Source organism: Natator depressus, chromosome 17 (genome assembly GCF_965152275.1).
Source record: "Natator depressus isolate rNatDep1 chromosome 17, rNatDep2.hap1, whole genome shotgun sequence".
Lineage (NCBI taxonomy): Eukaryota > Metazoa > Chordata > Testudines > Cheloniidae > Natator > Natator depressus.
This window is the reverse complement of record NC_134250.1, coordinates 4,112,522-4,130,545: the sequence shown is the minus strand read 5'-3', so window position 1 is coordinate 4,130,545 and position 18,024 is coordinate 4,112,522. Positions and strand designations below refer to the sequence as shown.

Genomic DNA, 18,024 nt, shown 5'->3' with positions numbered 1-18,024 from the left:
AAATTTGTAATTAACTGTAAATGAGTATTTCCCAGCTTGAAAAACAAAATTGCATTGTAGTTTAAACTGTATAAAACCAAAGTATCTTGACCATCAATAATATACACACACTACTTTTTCAACAAACTACATCCAAAGCAGCTCAATATTCTTAACCCCGTTTGGCTGTTAGGTCACCTAATACCAGGTCACCTATAGTAACCAGACCTAATAATTCAAAAGTTGATTAAGCAGTAATTAAAAAACCTGTAGTAGGAATACCAAACACCTGTTCCTAGCCAGCACAAATAAGTGGCTCTCTGACATTACCAATGTGGAAATGCACCTAAAATACTTTTCATAACTTCAATTAACATTAACTTTTACTTTAATTTAGAGCATAGAGACTTTCAGACTATACTTACAGTATTTTGCATACAAAACAACTCAGACCTAAAAGGCATTCAAAAATCAGCTATTCTGTTTCTCTGCCCTTAATAGGTATAAGCTCCACCTTTTATATTTAACAGCCCATATGTTAGCAGATTTTGCAAACTGCTCTGTGATCAGCACAAAGTGATAAACTTATCTTCTTATGACAAGCCTTTCTAAACAAAACAAATGCAATATCATCTTCCTGTAACATTAGCATAAGCCAAGGAAACAGTCATTATCTGCAGTCGCTATTTGGATAATCATCCACTTTTTCCCTTGTAACAAAAATAGGATTATGAAATGCATTATTTCATCAAATGACAAATTAAATTCTTCTGTTTAGGTACTGATAGAAGCATGGGTACACATGACGTTTTCCAAATGTCATCAAGTCAAAAAAAATGAATTGCTATTTGTCATCATCATCATCTGACAAGCTGTACCCAGAACTTTGTCTTCAGTTACAAAGTGTTTTGAACGTTTAAGTCTGGTATATTGCAAAGCAGAATTCCACATACAGAAAAAGGGATTGTAAACCATTGTCTCTTTGCAGATAGCTATTCAACACACACAGTTCCAAGATACTGAAGGCTGTTGGTGGATCACTAACAATTAAAAACTCTAATGTACATGAGTATGTACTATCAGCGTACCAGAGAGACAAGGTGGGTGAGGAAATACCTTCTATTGGACCAACTTCTGTTGGTGAAAGAGACAAGCTTTCAAGCTACAGAGTTCTTCCTCTCATTTCTGTGTAGCTCGAAAGCTTGTCCCTTTCACCATCAGAAGTTGGTCCTCACCCACCTTGTGTCTCATATCCTGGGACCAGCACTGCACACATCAGTGTACCAGTTTATCAACATTTAACTGCAGCAGCCTTACTTTTTTATAGCTCAATAGCTGCTTTTAATGGCCAGAATCCCTAACTGGAGGTCAGTGTGGTTTACCACATAATGCTAATCAGACATGTCAACCCCTTTTCTGGAGGGCTGTGCCTGGACACCTAATGCTGCTGCTGACATTCAGAATTAATCAAAAAGCCAAACACAAATTCTTTCTTTCCTCAAGGAACTTAATTGGGTGCATCTGAGCCAGAAGTTAATTGAGCAACCTTCTACTGCTAAAACCCAGTTAATAGCAAAGAATAAAGAAAGATCTGGAATAGTTGCACTATCCTAAATGAGTTTCCAGTAGGCAACAGCAGTGTAAAAAAAAACAAAAAAACAACACGCTACAGAAACAGAGAAATCATTAAAAAGATGGGAGATCAACTCAACAACATACCTGTTAGCTGAACCAGAAGAACTACTTCGGGTGGAGCTTGAGGATGGTTTCTGTAAAGTTCCTGAGCTTCCAGAAATGGTTAATGGTGACTGCCTGTTAAAACAAGAAGCCACAAACACTGTCACAGAATATGAAGATCTATCTATAAAAAGAAAAACATCTAGTTCTCTGTCGAACTTGCTGATCTCGAGCTATTTAAATAGTCAGTGTGTGTTCTACTGGGCATATTCATCTTCCACACTTAGCAATGTAAAATTAAACCAGTCACTGCCAAAATCCAACAACTGTAAAGCCGTGCTACAATATCAGTTTTAGACTATGAAACTTAGTTTGATAAAACCCAGCACATATACCCTCCACACATCAGGAAGTCGCTCGAAGCCCGTCTGCCAGCTGCTCCCAATGGCATATCATCTACAGAAAAAGGCAGAGAACAAATTGAAACCAACATAATTTAGTCAAGTCTTGAAGATACATCCTTCAATAGTCTTGCTTATATGAAATCTTTTTAATGTCTATTATACTTTACATACATGCAAACTAAAAAACTTTATCACCATATTAGCAGCAAGAAATAATATGAACTGCTTCACAGAAGATATCCCAAATCTAACCCAAATGTAAGTTGTTCCAGAGAAAGTTGGTTCTGTAACAGACAGTTGGTTTTGAAAAGGAGTATCGAAGATTTTATTCCCAAATAACCCTAATGTTTAAGGCAACGTATAACTAGCTGCAGCATAGTATGTCAGCGCTGCGAAACCCTACACCACTGATCTCCAGAAACTCCTCGGAACACAAAACCACTTAACTGAGCCAAAGATCCTGGACAACATTTTTTAAAAATGGAGATGTTTGCAGTGGCCTGGGGAAAGCAGGCGATTCAAACAAGCCACTAAACATTCATGGCTTATGTTGCCATGATGAAAGTTTAACAAAAATGAAAACACTGAGTACCACGAAACACAATATACAGTATAAGCCTTGTGTGAAACTGTATGGTTGTGAAGTCTAGTCTTTCATTGTTTCTTAGCTTGAGACAGTAAGTTGCTGTAGATGGAAGAAAGGCAAGGAACTGAACCTTATAAACTTGACTGGCAATGCTCAGCTGGTCTACAAGTCACATGCTACAGCACGCCCACAGTCAACTGCTAGGACACCTAATGATTCTATGCATCCTTTATTCACGATGGGCTTGTTTTTCCAGTGTTAATAAATCAGAATTCTCTGTGAATTAAAGGACCCTGATTTCAACCCCATGCCATCATTGCCCTTAGGCACTCTGATAAGCAGCTCAGAATAAAAGCTAGGATACAGGGGTATGTGCACAGAAACTAACCCTTCTACCTCTGGTGCCACCTCCAATCCTCACTCTTTTACAAATGATGAAATACACTCTGCAATAAACAGAAGGGTATTCTTAGGAAAGAAAGCACAATAAAATATCAAGGAACATGCTCCCAATATAAATTAAGATAGGTTTGGAGAAAATAAGAGCAACCCCAACAATAGGATACAAAAATATTTTTTAAAAGAGTGTGGGAAGCGTTCTCAAGCATCAAAATAAAGAAGATTCTTACATGAGTGATCTGAAGAGACATTGTGTGGAACCAGAACAAAATCATCTGTGTCACAAGAAGAGTTCTTGCTACTGGTGCTGGCGGAATCTTTGGACACCTGAAGATAGTTAGGAGGACCCAATGGTGGGGAAGACAAGTTGTCTTCTTGAATATGCTGCATGTCTGGCAAGGACTGAAGAAAAAGTGAGAATCATAAGCCCAAATGGTTCACGATGCAGGATCTCCCTTTAGAGGGCAGGCTCCCAATACAATAGGGTGAATGCTACCTTGTGCATAGCTAGCTGGAAAGAACATAGGGAACAAAAGTAAAGGTGAAAAATATATGCATTTAAATTATAAAAATTCTCCAAAGTCTTCTAAAAATACTAATTTTAAATTTGAATTGTGAGACCCTTTTCAGATGGCAAGGAACCTTATTACTAAATACGTATGTAAAGAAAACCTTTTTTGAAAGATATATTGAAGCCAACTTAGGTGTCATTTCAGACAGACAATTTCATATTCAGATAGATAATGTGACTCTGAAGTTATTCATTCAGTCATCATTCTTCATGGACCCAGGAAGAGACCGTAGCAATTACTCCAAAAAGGGCTAGAGAACTGATGGCCATCAGTCTCTGCCAGTGTAAGGGACCTCGTAAGAGTCCAGAAAGAGGCTATCCACAGATTACCTGGGAAGCTTATTCACTGTGTTGGAGTTCACACCAGCACAACTACTGATCTGGCACAGTCTTATTAAAAAAAAGCATGAAGAGTGGGAAAGGATTGAAAACCTTTACAAAACTGCTGCACTAAAAGGCAGCAGTACCACTTGCTCTGCCTTTTTTTTTTTTTTTTTTTTAAAGTAACTGTTTAGACTATGAGAGCTGAAATTAAAAAACATGTTAGAGGAATTTGACAATTTCTGCCTGCACATAATAGCAAATGGAGGAATATGTTTTTGACAAGGGTTATTCTGGAAGCAAAACAGAGAACTTACGGGAGGAGAAGCAAAACGACAAGGAGAACTACCGCAGGAGCTGCCAGAGATTGAGCCTGCATACGTGGGCACTGGAACAGGGCAAGCTGGAGGAGGAAGAGAGGACTGAGATTTCATTAGATGAATTTTCAAACAAATGAACTGACACAATACAATGATTTCCTCACGGCTGGTTTTAATTTATAAACACTTTCAGAGCTTGTAAGTACACAGTTAACGCATTCACACAGTGCTACTTAAGACCAGCTGAAATGCCTAAGAAATGCGTAAATGGCAACTACATTTCAACCAAACATGACACTCAAAGATTTCACACTTTTTTTAAACTAACAGTGGAGCATGACTGCTGATCTGTGGAAGATGTTTCAGAAAGAATACACCACTCAATAGCATAATTTTTTTCTAATATGGCTCACTTATGAGAATAAGTGGAAAAATGCAACTACTTACACTTTTTGACTGTTGAAATCTGATCAAGGAAAGGATGGTTGAAGAACGCTTCTGCAAAACAAAAGGTGATACAAATATGCGTCAACCTACAAACCATACCAGAATCTGCATTATAGCATACAAGGCAATAAGTGGTTACCCTTCCACAGAATCAATACTTCACACCCAGATGCTGAAGAGCTTATAAAAGATTAAAGTCTTCCAGGTTATGTGTTGCTATTACACTTGGAAAGGAAATACAGTCAAAAGCTTTAAAGAAGTGGCTTGCACTGAGAATCAGACCAGATGTTTAAGAGACATTTTATGACTCAATTTTAGGGTTGTAAATAACTGATATGCACAAATGGACAACGTCTGCACAGTCGCTAATAGATGGGGTTCTTTATATTCAGTAACCCCACAGTAATTCAGTTCCACGTTGCTAATCAGGATGGGAGGCTCCCTTATCTTTTGCACCACTAACTACTCCTTCTTTTGCAAACCCTCATGTTGTGGCCAGCGACTAAGCCAAATAAATTTTGAACTCCTCAGTGCTACTCCACAGCAGCATGAGGCATTCTCCCTTCCACTCCCCAAAGGGCAGAGCATGCTGCCTCTGTAGCTGGTTTCACAGTTTAAAGCGGAATTAATTTAATTTTTCCTCAACAATTTGTGCAATGAACTCGAGCAATTCATTGGTTATTGCTTCAATAACAGAAATCTTTGAATTTGTCACTAGTAACTGGGTACACTGAGATATGTTTAATTGCTTTGGCACATCCAGTTTGGTAGCACTTTGCATGGTTTATTTTATATTTCCAGAAGAAACAGTCAGCTAATTAGACAGGGAAAATGAATCAACTATGCAAAACAGTCCTAGATCTTTGTGAGCTTACAATTTGCTTAGAACAATTAAGAAGGGAAAAAACAAACAATGCTGTTCACTAGACTTAAGCAAATCTCTCTTTCTGCAACAGCACGATACAAGGAAGTGAGCATAGTTGCATAACACTGGCAATCTAATGATTAACTTTATCTGAGGATGAGGTGTTCTTGAGGTTGGGCACAACACCTGCTGTTCCAATCTGTTCTTTTGTGATAGGCAGGATTTCAAATGCTATTTATATTTTAGCAAAACACAAGCAATTCAAATGATCACTCTTCATTTGTTTACGAATCATTGCTGCCATATTTAATGCACTCCCCTTTAAAGTCCTTTCTTGGCTGTCAGTGAGCTAAGGCCCCCCCGCCCCCCCACCCCCCGCCAAGTGAAGCACACACTACAACAGGGCTTCCCTTGCTGATATCAGATGGCCCCCAAAAAACCCAAATCAAAAGTAAGGCGTTAGGTGACAGCTAAGTTATATGTTCACTTTGGCTAGTACTGTTTGCATTTCATTAATCAATTCAATAACTCATCTGTATCAGAATATCTGATTGGGAAGAAGATTTACTACTTTGTGCTGTAGATTAGTTGTGCATTGTTACTTATTAGTATCAGAAAAATCAGCATCTGTGATGTGTTGACTTCTCTCTTAACCCATGTAAGTTTACAAATCAACATCTTCTGCAACAATCAATATGGTACGTGGTATTTTATCCACATTTTGCTCAGGGCCTGATTCTGCAGAACTTCCTACTAAGGGCAGCACTTACTATGAATACTGTTGCTGATTTCAACAAAACTAATCGCTGTAGTAAAAAACTGCAGGATCAGGCACTTAGCTATTCTGTTATTGATTTTTGGGTCTGAATTAAGTAAAATGCTTTTTTATTTTTTGAGATATCTTACCAGAACTCCGATAGCAGAACATAGCAAAAATTAAAAATATTCTTATATGAAGAAAGCCTTAAGAATCTAGTGAAGAATTCAAAAGCCTATTGTGAATATTCTCCCCCACTGTCCTCATTGCATATACACAGGAACGACATAGGCCAAATTGTGATTCAACTTCTATATTTGCATAAATGATATATAATACCTAGGCTTGTGTGTGCAGTTAAGTTGTGATCGCACAGTTTCACAAGCAGAATCCACAAAGTTGTATTTATTGTGTAGAGAGCAATCAGCACATAAAGCATTCAGATTTTACAAGCTCACAGCCATGTCTATTACATTTCTGACTGGATTATTTTCTGCTCCTCCTAGGCTTTAACAGTCATTGGTAATTCTCTACTAGCACTAATTCTGATCATAAGAAAAATATACAAATCTGTAAACAAATCATCCAGGCATAATAGATACTTGGGAACTCGTTCTCTGCCAAATATGAACAAAGCTAGTGTTACATCAGTCTTTCATGCCCCTTCTACATATACACACAGATCATATAGATGTGAGCTCAAACCAGACATGATCTATACACTACTGTTAAAACAGAGATGTGTTGACATAGAGCATCATGTATATGCTTTACATGGGAAAGCAAAGGGAGAATCCAATTTTGTGGAAGCTGTATTTCTCTAATCAAAGTGGTATGGAAAATGTTTTCAGCAAATCTAAAGCCAAAAGAGCACTTTAAAAACAAATTATAAATCACTGTAACATAAAATTTAAGGTATCTCACAATGAAGGCAGCTGTATCCATTCGAAAACAGTATGCAAACCAAACCAGACAGAAAAGCATAGCTCCTCTGCACACAGCTACCATGTGACAGCTGGCCAGCGAGAGATAGAAATCTGGCCTGGCAGAACAAGGGTTTAGTTGGAAACATTCCCCAACAATTACAGATGACAACTAGACATTAGAAAAGAAATGCTATAAATAGTACACCAGCCCACTATTTCAATGCTCCTTTTCTTTTTTAATTAACATTTAAAAGCTTGCAGGTTGTATAAGGTTTGTTCATGTTTAGAATGATTATTTATGAAATTCTGTTTCTTAGAAATAATCAAGGATTACGTAAGCAGAGCATAAGTAGTTGTTTACCACCTAATAAAATATGACTGGCTGCTCCACACCAACTGTTCTTGGGCACATACCCAACACTGAAGCAAGCAGCAACAAGCAATTTAAAAACAGAAGTTGCCCACTCTCAGATATTTGTTTTCTATCTACTGTCACTTTTTCCTTGACTGCAACAAATTAACACTGGAGAAAAAGACCACAATTGAAAGTGATCAGTGACACCAATCTACATTTAATAACTGGTCGTAAAAACAACCCAATCAAAGTCATAGATATAGATTCATTTTCATATGGACATGAAGACATTCCTGCTAGGTGACTGTGATGTTAATTATCTAATGATTTGTGGATGAGTATCCTGTGTCCTCTGAGATGAGTGAGGGGAAAAAATATTTCACCTGTGTCTACATCCAATTAAATCAGATGACTGGAAAATTATACTGAATCTGTACATAAACAACAGGGTTAACAGAGAAAGTAAAAAGCCCCTGGAAATGTTTATGAAAAAATTACATACCGAAGTCCATTCTATCTTTTTGGTTTCTCTGAAGTAAACCCAACAGCAGGTCAGCCAGATATGCTGATGTTTCCCTAGGAATACTATATACAAAGAGAAAGAGAATCAAATATGCATTAAATTTCTATTAATATTACATTCCTACCCAGAAAGCTAACATCCTGGAATAATACTGCATCTTCACAACAAATGCTTGACTGCCTTACACAGGATACACATTTGGACTCAGGTATTGATTTGGTATTTTGTCGTCTGCCTTGGGCAGTGAAAGGATGGTACATGTGCCACAGACATTACATTACTCCCAAGTCAACACAGCAACATTAAATATCAATTCCTACTGGATCCAGGCATCACAAAGGAAAGGAAAGTGGGATGGCTAACTCATACAATTGTCAAGAGGGAAATAGTGGCCCCAGAACCAAGGTTGCAAGAACTCAGCTGGTCAGCAATTAAAGCCAGGCATAAGGGGAATTCATACTTGATAAGCCTGGAGTAAACCAACTAAGACTTCTAATTTCAATTTATCAAGATAAACCCATTCCCCTCTCCCCAATATTCTCCTGATTATTCACATTTCTGAGTGAAGTTTTCAACTCCACGACCAGACTTGTGAAGAGACTCCCCCTTCAAATATAGATTTGGGAGAGGCTCCGCCTTTAGAGGTCTTTGGATGAGAACTATACAGTTGGGCCATGTTTTTCAGAAACGACTAGTGATTTAGGACACCTCACCTTGAGAGCCCAACTTGAGGCACTTGAAAGGGAGTAGTGCTCCAAACTTTCAGAAAAATAGGCCCCTTTAATAGGTCTTCAGTGGGGCACCCAAGAACTGAGGCACCCAAAAATCACTAGTTACTTCTGAAACTCCACCTTGATCTCTGGAAGACTGTCAAATATACACCAGTAGCTAATAAGTGCCTTATTGTACGTTAGTAGGGAAGACACCCTTTGATTTGGTATTTTGATGCTACAGTGCAGACAACAAAAACAAATGAAAAACAAAAAAGCCAAGATGAAGAACTTCACAATATGTCATGCTCTGAAACAGTTCCCAAACCAGCACATAGTCCCTGTTTGTCTCCATGATTTATATAGCAAACCTGCTTTAAAAAAAAAAACAAAAATAAAACACACCCAACTGTTGTCTGTCAGCCCTGCAAACTGAAGCTGAGATCTGAGAGTCAAGCTGGGTGCTCTCTCTGGTTTGTTCATCAGTAAAAGACTTCGCAAATGGAACTTAATTAACAATTCTGCTGATAGACCAAACCCAGAAGAATCTAACTTGCTCGCCCACAGCTGTATTGGCTCTGCAGAGCCAACAGGAGTAGTAAAAACATATTTGTCACTGAAGTCAGTAGATATGATTTGACAGGCACATACAGCAGATGTGTTGGGTGAGGTGGTTCCATCTTTATATAGTCACTTTGGGAAATCATAACTGTATTTTAAAAGAGATGTAACCATCCAAATCACTTGATTTCCATAGATATAAAATTACTACACAAAATATACATACCTAGGAATCAGATTCCTGTTTTTTTCATAAAACATTCTCAAGTCTTGAGGACTATTGGCCTGTCAAATAAAAATGTGAATTTGTTTAAAAACCTCACTTCAGCAGAGAGAATAGCCTTCCCACATGTTTATGCACATGCACACAAAAAAGGAGACTTGGACAGTTCAAGTGGATACGTGGAAAGAGGCTTACAGTACCGTAAGGGAGATATGAGCTCAGAACTAACTTTACTGAGCATCCCAGACTTCACATTCAGATCTCAAAAGGACTGAGTGTGAGCCACCCTTCTCTTCTGAGTATGCACAGCCATCTGGTCCTTGAAACAATATCAACAACGTACTATGACGACATTATGCATCCTCATCCTCATGGCTGGCTGCAATACCACAGCTGCTTCTGTCAGATGAAAATGACCAATCAAATGAGAGGCTGGGAAAATAAGTCTTACCTGAAAAGGTGGCTTCCCAACAAGACACTGATAAATCACAGTTCCTATACTCCACAGGTCTGCCTTGGCATCATAGTGTTGCGACATAATAACCTCAGGAGCCTGGAAAACACAGGAAAGTTACAGAAGGGATTATGAAAAACTGGCAGCCACAATGGTACAAATCAAATAGTTAATATTTATCTCACTGCAGCAGGATCAGAACACAAATCAAACTGCAGTAATAGAAGGTCCAGTTTACTGCAACAAGGTCAATATTTTGATAAGATAAAATTTAACATTTTAGTCTGTACCACTGTATGACTTCAGACACCAGACTGTTTACTTTTTAAACTCTGAACACCTGCATTCTTGGAGAAAAAATGTAAATCTTGGTGCTATTAATATAGGAAAAGGAGGCAATCTGCATGCATGGAGATATGCCAAATGATTAATACCTCATTCTTATACAGTGCTTTTTCATCAGCAGATCTCAAGTGCTTTAGAAAGAAAGCAGTAAGTATCATCACCGCCACTGTACAGATGGGGAAACAGAGGAACCTATAGGTGAAATGACTTTTCCAAGGTTACCCCACAGGCTAGTGGCAGAGCTGAAAATAGAGTTCAGGTCTCCTGAGTCCCTGTCCAATACTTTATCAACTAGGCCACACTGCCTCAGAAAGACAAAAGGTAATTAAAGTGAAATTGCTATCTGGAGTTATGAGTATGAAGGGAGAATACATAAATGCCATTTTCATTCCAACTACTGAAATAACTGTTCGTTTGCTGCCAGTCTTCTTCTAATGTTTGCATTCTAGCCATTTTCCCTTTCTCCCACTCTTATTCCACAGAAACTGGGAATCAGGCAATGCCCTACTTCAGAAGACAATGCCAGCAAGTACAAAAGCAACTAGTATGCAAGCTTACGGATTAGTTTCTAGTGCATCAAGAAGTATGCAAGAACCAACATGTCTCATAATCCATAATATCAACACAGATACCAAGGCTTATTTTAATTTACCAGAATATTTCTTCACCGCACTGCTAAAGAAATGCTCGGTTTTCCCCTCTTTCCCTCTCATTTTAACAGTCATGACCTCCAGGTCTCAGAACAGCATATGCTGAAGAAATAGTGGAAAGGTGAACTGTATGCTCCCCTTATCATCCTCATTAAATAGCACACACTCGCCTGTCTCTAAATGGCCAACCCTATTTCTTTGATAACAGAATATGTATCAAATACAGGATGTAGTTTAAAATACCATCACTCACCATATACATAGGGGACCCACACAAAGTGGCAGCCATCATGTTACTATGCAGGTAACGAGCAAAACCAAAATCAGCTGTTTAAAGAAACACATATGTCATTGAAAAGAAAAATAATGCTTAAACCTATGCACTCTATAATGGATTTAATCTTTCGTTATCTGCTGTAATCACCAGTTAAGAGTGAAAAGTAAGTGCAGTATTATCATAAAATGCCAGCTTAGTGGAGTAGCAGAAGGCTGTGTATAAACTCGAAGAGAAGCAAACAGGAACAATGCACCAGCCTCCTTAACAGCAAGCCAAGAAACAGCAACAGCATCATTTGTACAAATTGCTACTCAGCCAACTCTCCAGCTGCAGAGTACGCCGTTTGGCGTCAGCAGGAAAGGATTAAAGTCAGTAGCTAAATATAAATGGTTCATTAAGAGTGATAAATACACGTCTGCTTAATTAAAATCACATCAGGTAAAAGTTTGGAAATTTAAATTTCAGATGCCTGAACCTTTCTGCACAAACAAAAAGGTTGGAGAATTGTCAAATATGGCAGCAAGGGGAGGAATTTTGCCTTTCCTATACTGATTAGAAGACAGGAATGAATTTATTGGAATGGGTCATATCCTAAACAGGTATCTCATTTTTCAACAACAGAATGCATCATAAAAGAAACAAATTAAATACAAAATGTCTGTTTCAATGGAAACTCACTGCCCTAATTCATCGAGATAGAACATTTTCAGAAATTCAGTCAGGGCAAGGTCAGTACAGAACAGTTCATATCCCATGTCAATTACAATGCCAAACTCTTTCCTACCAAAAATATACCAAAAACTAAATCTAGAATCTTTTTAAAGAGAAGTCTTAAGAGTCCTACCGCCACAAGCACATTCTGAATTATAAAAACAAACTGCTGATTCAGAGACATTCTGAAATGGACTAAAAATTAAGCAAGTTTTTAAAACTACAGCAAACCAAAGATTCATGTTCTCTCAATTAAAATAGTTTAATATTAGAACCATTAGTCAGCATGATTTTATAATTGTTTCTTCAGGATACCTGTTTGATCAAATTTAACCAAAAAGTTCATTATAATTCAAATTTCTTAATACTGGGGACCCTTCTGATAGCATAGACTTCTATTCTCCAGGTTGGTGTGATTTGCAGCAATTTAAATGAACAAACTCCTAAGGCAGAACCTTTCATTCTACTGCACTATAAAGTCGCAATTGAGTGGATTTCACTGTATTTGAAAAAAGAACAGGAGTACTTGTGGCACCTTAGAGGCTAACAAATTTATTAGAGCATAAGTTTTCGTGGGCTGTAGCTTATGCTCTAATAAATTTGTTAGTCTCTAAGGTGCCACAAGTACTCCTGTTCTTTGTGTGGATACAGACTAACACAGCTGCTACTCTGAAAACTGTATTTGAAGTTTATCTTTTAAGGAGAAAAAGAATTTACCTATTTTGATTCGTATGCCACTGACGCTTGACTTCCTACGACTTGCGTAAGACAACAAGATGTTCTGTGGTTTAAGATCTCTATGAATTATTCCCTTACTATGTAGGATACGCATAGCGGCTGCAATCTGCTGGAGGAAAACTCGGATGGTGTCTTCACTAAGTGTTCCTTTAGCTGAAAATACATATATTTAAACACATGATAAAGTAAACACCACCTGTATTTATCTTGAGCAAAACGGAATAAATGTAACACCACTGAGCTGCACAAAGTCTGAAAGAAAGCCAAACAAGTCACATTCCTGCATTCAATTAATAACAATGGTATTTTAAAGTTTTTCTATAAATGCATAATCCCCAATTACACATTCAATATGCATTTCCACAGCTTTACTACTAGTGATATTTTTGAGTTATCTGTATTTACAGCAGTCTCCTCAGCCTTGTGGCATTTTGATTGTAAAGCTTGTCATCATCACTGCGGAATGCTGTTCTGAGCCATCTAAAAACTATAGAACTACAGGAGGCAAGCAACAGGAAAACAGCTTACTAAACATTTACTTAGAATTGCACAAGTATAAAAGGTGTGCAAGACCACGCTGTCAATATTAAACCCTAAATCTGTTCTCTCTCTTAATTAAGTTACATTCCATATAAGTAGCTAAAGTATGCTGGAAATAACATTCATATACGACAGCTGTGCTTCAGGGAAAATAAACTAAAATTTTTTTGTATAGCTCTCAGAAAGATGTTAGATGACTTGTGCAGGAACATACCATGCAGTATGAGAAAATATGTAGCTTTTAAAAAAAAACTAAACTTATGGTCCGATCCAACTCTCCTTGAAGTCAACTGGAGTCTTTCCAATGATTTCAATGGAAGCTAGATCAGGCCCTTACTACACATAGATGCAGTAACAGCAGCTGTTAGTAAACAAAAATCCATTCCACACAAAAAGATAAATAAAGAATGTGATAAAGATGATACAAAAATGTTACTTTCCAGGGAAGGATGATTTATTTCTCCCCAAAGAGAAAACTTCTAAAAAGATGTTTTTAAAAAATGAACTCATGTCATGATTCTGAAACTTGTGTCATCACCCTAAGCAGAGGCATGCAAGAGGGTGAAATCTCTGCCTAGTAAAACAAAAGTGCTTTTTCACAAAGCTCATTATCCAAGTAATTCAGCAAATTTCTAGAAGCAATTCCTAGAAAAGGGAGTGGGGAAGAATCAAAACAAGGTCAGCAGCACCACAGAATCAGATTTAGAATATAATCTGACAAAAATTTGCACCATGTTACCGAAGTGTTAGATTAGAACTTTTCTTCTTTCAGCTCTACAAATAATGGAATGTTTTAAATTCAACTGTTTCAGGATAGGGACAAAGGCATGACTTAGACCAGTGTGCATGGACAGAACTCTTATAGATTGATCACTTATTTTATTAGCTTTTGGTAGAGTTAGCATTAAAAGAAACATTTACAATGGCTAAAAGACATAACTTTTATACAAATGCAAAACCTGAAGCTGTAAGGAGAAATAAGAATTTGGTTTCCAAATTCTTGGAGAGGTGTGTTATAACAAATATAATAGTTGGAATACTTCTTCCACTAGATTTAAGAACAGCTACCGAACATAAACAGAGCCATACTGGGTCAAGATCAATGGTCCATCTAGCCCAGTATCCTGTTTTCCAACTGTGGCCAATGCCAGGTGCTTCAGAGGGAATGAAAAGAAGAGGAAATCATCCAGTGATCCATCCCGTTTTCCACTCTCAGCTCCTAGAAATTAGAGACTAAGGACATCCCTGACCTTCGTGGCTAATAACCATTGACGGACCTATCCTCCATGAACTTAACTAATTCTTTTTTGAACCCTGTTATAGTTTTGGCCATAACAACATCCTCTGGCAACGAGTTCCACAGGTTGACTGTGTGTTGTGTGAAGAAATACTTCCTTTTGTTTGTTTTAAAGCTGCTGCCTATTAATTTCATTGGGATATTTCACTGGAAAGACTATACAGTAGAAACAGACGGTGGCAGTGTAAGTTTATATCAGAAAGTGGAGCAACTGATGGGAATTTGTTGGGTACATACAGTGATCCATGTTGCTAACCAAAAAACCATAACCTCCTGACCCAACATTAATAGTAAGTTTCACTATCTTAAAGCACGTTCTCCTAATTCAGCCATATAGGAGCTCAAATCTCTGACTTCCTATGTGCTTGGGCATCACAGAAACATAAGTATCCTGGTACTTAACCAGAAACAGTAAACTGCATTGCCCTCACATACAGGATTGCAACAGGGTTTCCCATTGCTTTCTGTCCTGGGGAGTCTTGAATGCTAAGTCAGAGTAAACCAAAAAGGAAAGAAAGTCCCCAAAACATAGCCTCATTAAATCCTTCTCAAGGCACAAGCACCTCCTTACACTTGGAAACTGAGTTAATTAAACGGGGTGCAATCTATCTAGAATTTATTTCAAACAGAAATCACTTAACATATTCAACATTAGCTGCTTTACTGTAATAGTGAAATTTGGAAAGCAGGACATTCAATGACCACATTCAGTGTCGACGCTGATGACATTACATTAGAGATATTACACAAATACACAAATAAAATATCTACATCAGAAGCAAAAAAGGAATACTGATGGATTTTACAACTGTAGACTACAGTGTTTAGCATGACAGTATACAAATAGAGAAACATGGTAATCAAATACCTTGCAAGTAATCTGCCAAGTCTCCACCATTGCAATACTGTTGAAAAAAAGGAAAGGCTGGTACTCAAAATGTAGATGTCTGAATGTTCACTCCATTTATTAGATGTTAATTTTCATTTCTTATATGTTTTTTCCTAATAAAATCTAGAAAATCTTTTCCATCTGTTTGACTTTATTATTATTTTTGTCAATTATTCATAGTTATTAATTCTGGTGTGTAATGGAAACATTCCATTAAGAATTATGATATTGTGAACAGAAACACTGCATAATTTATAGAACACACAAGTATTGCCATCTTGAACAGTGCATATGAAATTAATGATCCAGCTTTCAGATTTACAAATTTCAGCCGGCCAAGGTTATATTGCAGCTATATCTGCTTAGTCAATACATTTTTATAGCGCTTTTGTAAATTAAGACTAATTCAAATCCAGTTAAACAGAAACATACACAAACACATACCTCCATTACCAAGAAGACAGAGTTGGGCATTTCCTGAAAGAAAAGCACAATAGATCTTATTTAGGGAGATGACAAGATAGGGCCTTCAAAACAAAAAACAAAAACAAAAAAACTCTTACCCTAACCAAATGTAGTATTAGATTATCAAATAAAAGAAATTACCTTACTCAAAATAATTAAATTTTAGTGTAATAACTGATGTTCCTAAGTCTTCATACAACAGTCATTAAGATTTTACGTTTAAAAGTGTGTATTAGTTCTCATGAAGATTGCCAGACAAATAATCAAAGAATCTCTAGCCATACAAAATACACGGCGAAGAGAGCAACAGTGTGAGTGTCATTCACACATTGTCCCTTTAACCTTCATACCTATTCAGTATCTCAGCCAACGCTACATTAATAAAGGGCCAATCAGGTATCCCCCCATATTTGGCCACCTCTTCAACTGGACACCAGTCCAACCAATCAGCCATTAGATGATATCTGTTGGTTTTTAACATCCTGGCTCAAATTTGAACTAGTGGCCACAGCAAAAGGCTGTTTAAGATTTTCCAGAGCCAGCCAATCCCCTGTAAGAGAGATTTCAAAGTAAGGTTCCCTGCTCCTTGGCCAAACAAGCATTGATCCTGCCACTTGAAAAACTGAAGGTCAATCAAAAAATCACACATCAGTTTGCCAAATGCCTGGAATAAACTGGATACCCGAACGTATTATCAGACTTGCAGGGTACTTAATCCAGGCTCCTTGTATACTTCTAGAAATTATCTCCCCAATGCGTCATTGGCTGAGGCATGCTCCAGACATGGATTTAAGCATCTGACGGCAAAGCTGCAATTTGATATGGCAGCCCTAGTGAGATTTTCCAAGCTTCTGACCTCTTCCAACTCATTTGGAACTGGGACTCCCAGTCTGATAATAGGGTAAGAGTTATTCAAAGGCTGATTAGCTAACCCCCAACTGTAAACTGCAACCTTTCCTGCTTTTTAGGGTGGAAATAAGAACGTGGACTTTTTATGCACCAAAGATTCTTTTTTAACCTAAGAGAAAGTCTACTCATCTGTACCAACACAAATTGTGGAGATAACAAGTGAGAAGGAGAAAAGAACACACAAAATAAAGTTATGGTTCTTCTTAAGTGGGACAGTACATTCAATCCCTATACAACAGAACTAAAGTTAACATAAGAGTGGGGGTGGTTGGAAAATGTGTTGGAAGAGATGGTTTTTGAGGAGTTTGAAGGAGGAGAGGGAGGTACCATACCATACAGGATAAGGGACATTCCACATTTGGAAGCAGAATTATACACAGTTTGCCTGTATGTATACTAGTGACAAAAGAAGTCCGAGGGGGCACTATACAGCAAAACAGCAGCTGTGAAATTAGTCACTTTTTCATGCTTATATTTAAAGTCTTCACACATTTTGAATCTGAGCATGCTGTCAAGAACTTCTATGAAACGATGAAGTGATTTTTCAGGTGTTCACAGACACCTGGTAAACATTTGATTGTACACTGAACTCTCAGCAAAAAAAAAAAGTATTTAAAAAATTGTGCTTTGATGTGCTATGTCAGAACCTGATCCAAAGCCCAATACAGTCAGTGGGAGCCTTCCCAGTGACTTCAATGAGCACTGGATCAGATCCAGAGCAAGGAAGCTGACTTGCCTAAGTGTGACAATCAAAAAGTACAGTACATAACCTCTTATGGGTTCGGACTTCTAAATTCTACAGGCATTACACAAATGAGAGAAAAAAAGATACTCAGCTACTTATGTTTTTTAATTACAATAATTTATAATTGCTGGTTTGAAACTGCCAATTACTAAACACAGCACATTTTAACCATTGAAAGCCAAACCAAGTTTGGGGTGGATTGCTTAATGCTGAAAATTTGTATTCCTGTGTTTGAGAACAAACTACAGTAAAGCTGTTCCTACAGTAAAGAGCGCAGGCATTTCAGCTGGTATCATGAACTACAAGACTGAAAAATGAAAGCTTACATAAAAGCGCTGAACACATCAAATTACTGTCAAGTAGTATTAGCATTCTAATTC

At 37.6% G+C, this 18,024-nt stretch overlaps 1 protein-coding gene across 2 annotated transcripts in view; it reads right to left on the bottom strand.

Annotated features, from left to right (window-relative positions):
- Positions 1–18,024, bottom strand: part of ULK2 (unc-51 like autophagy activating kinase 2) — a 51,660-nt gene that overhangs the window by 18,674 nt on the left and 14,962 nt on the right. For both annotated transcript variants that reach the window (XM_074974244.1, XM_074974243.1), the window contains exons 4-15: positions 15,970–16,002; positions 15,505–15,541; positions 12,779–12,952; positions 11,327–11,400; positions 10,076–10,177; positions 9,628–9,686; positions 8,110–8,192; positions 4,705–4,755; positions 4,255–4,340; positions 3,276–3,447; positions 2,052–2,112; positions 1,699–1,791 (exon numbers count right to left, since the gene is read on the bottom strand). In XM_074974244.1, coding sequence (XP_074830345.1) covers positions 1,699–1,791; positions 2,052–2,112; positions 3,276–3,447; positions 4,255–4,340; positions 4,705–4,755; positions 8,110–8,192; positions 9,628–9,686; positions 10,076–10,177; positions 11,327–11,400; positions 12,779–12,952; positions 15,505–15,541; positions 15,970–16,002 — 1,025 coding nt within the window. The remainder of the gene's footprint in view (positions 1–1,698; positions 1,792–2,051; positions 2,113–3,275; positions 3,448–4,254; positions 4,341–4,704; positions 4,756–8,109; positions 8,193–9,627; positions 9,687–10,075; positions 10,178–11,326; positions 11,401–12,778; positions 12,953–15,504; positions 15,542–15,969; positions 16,003–18,024) is intronic.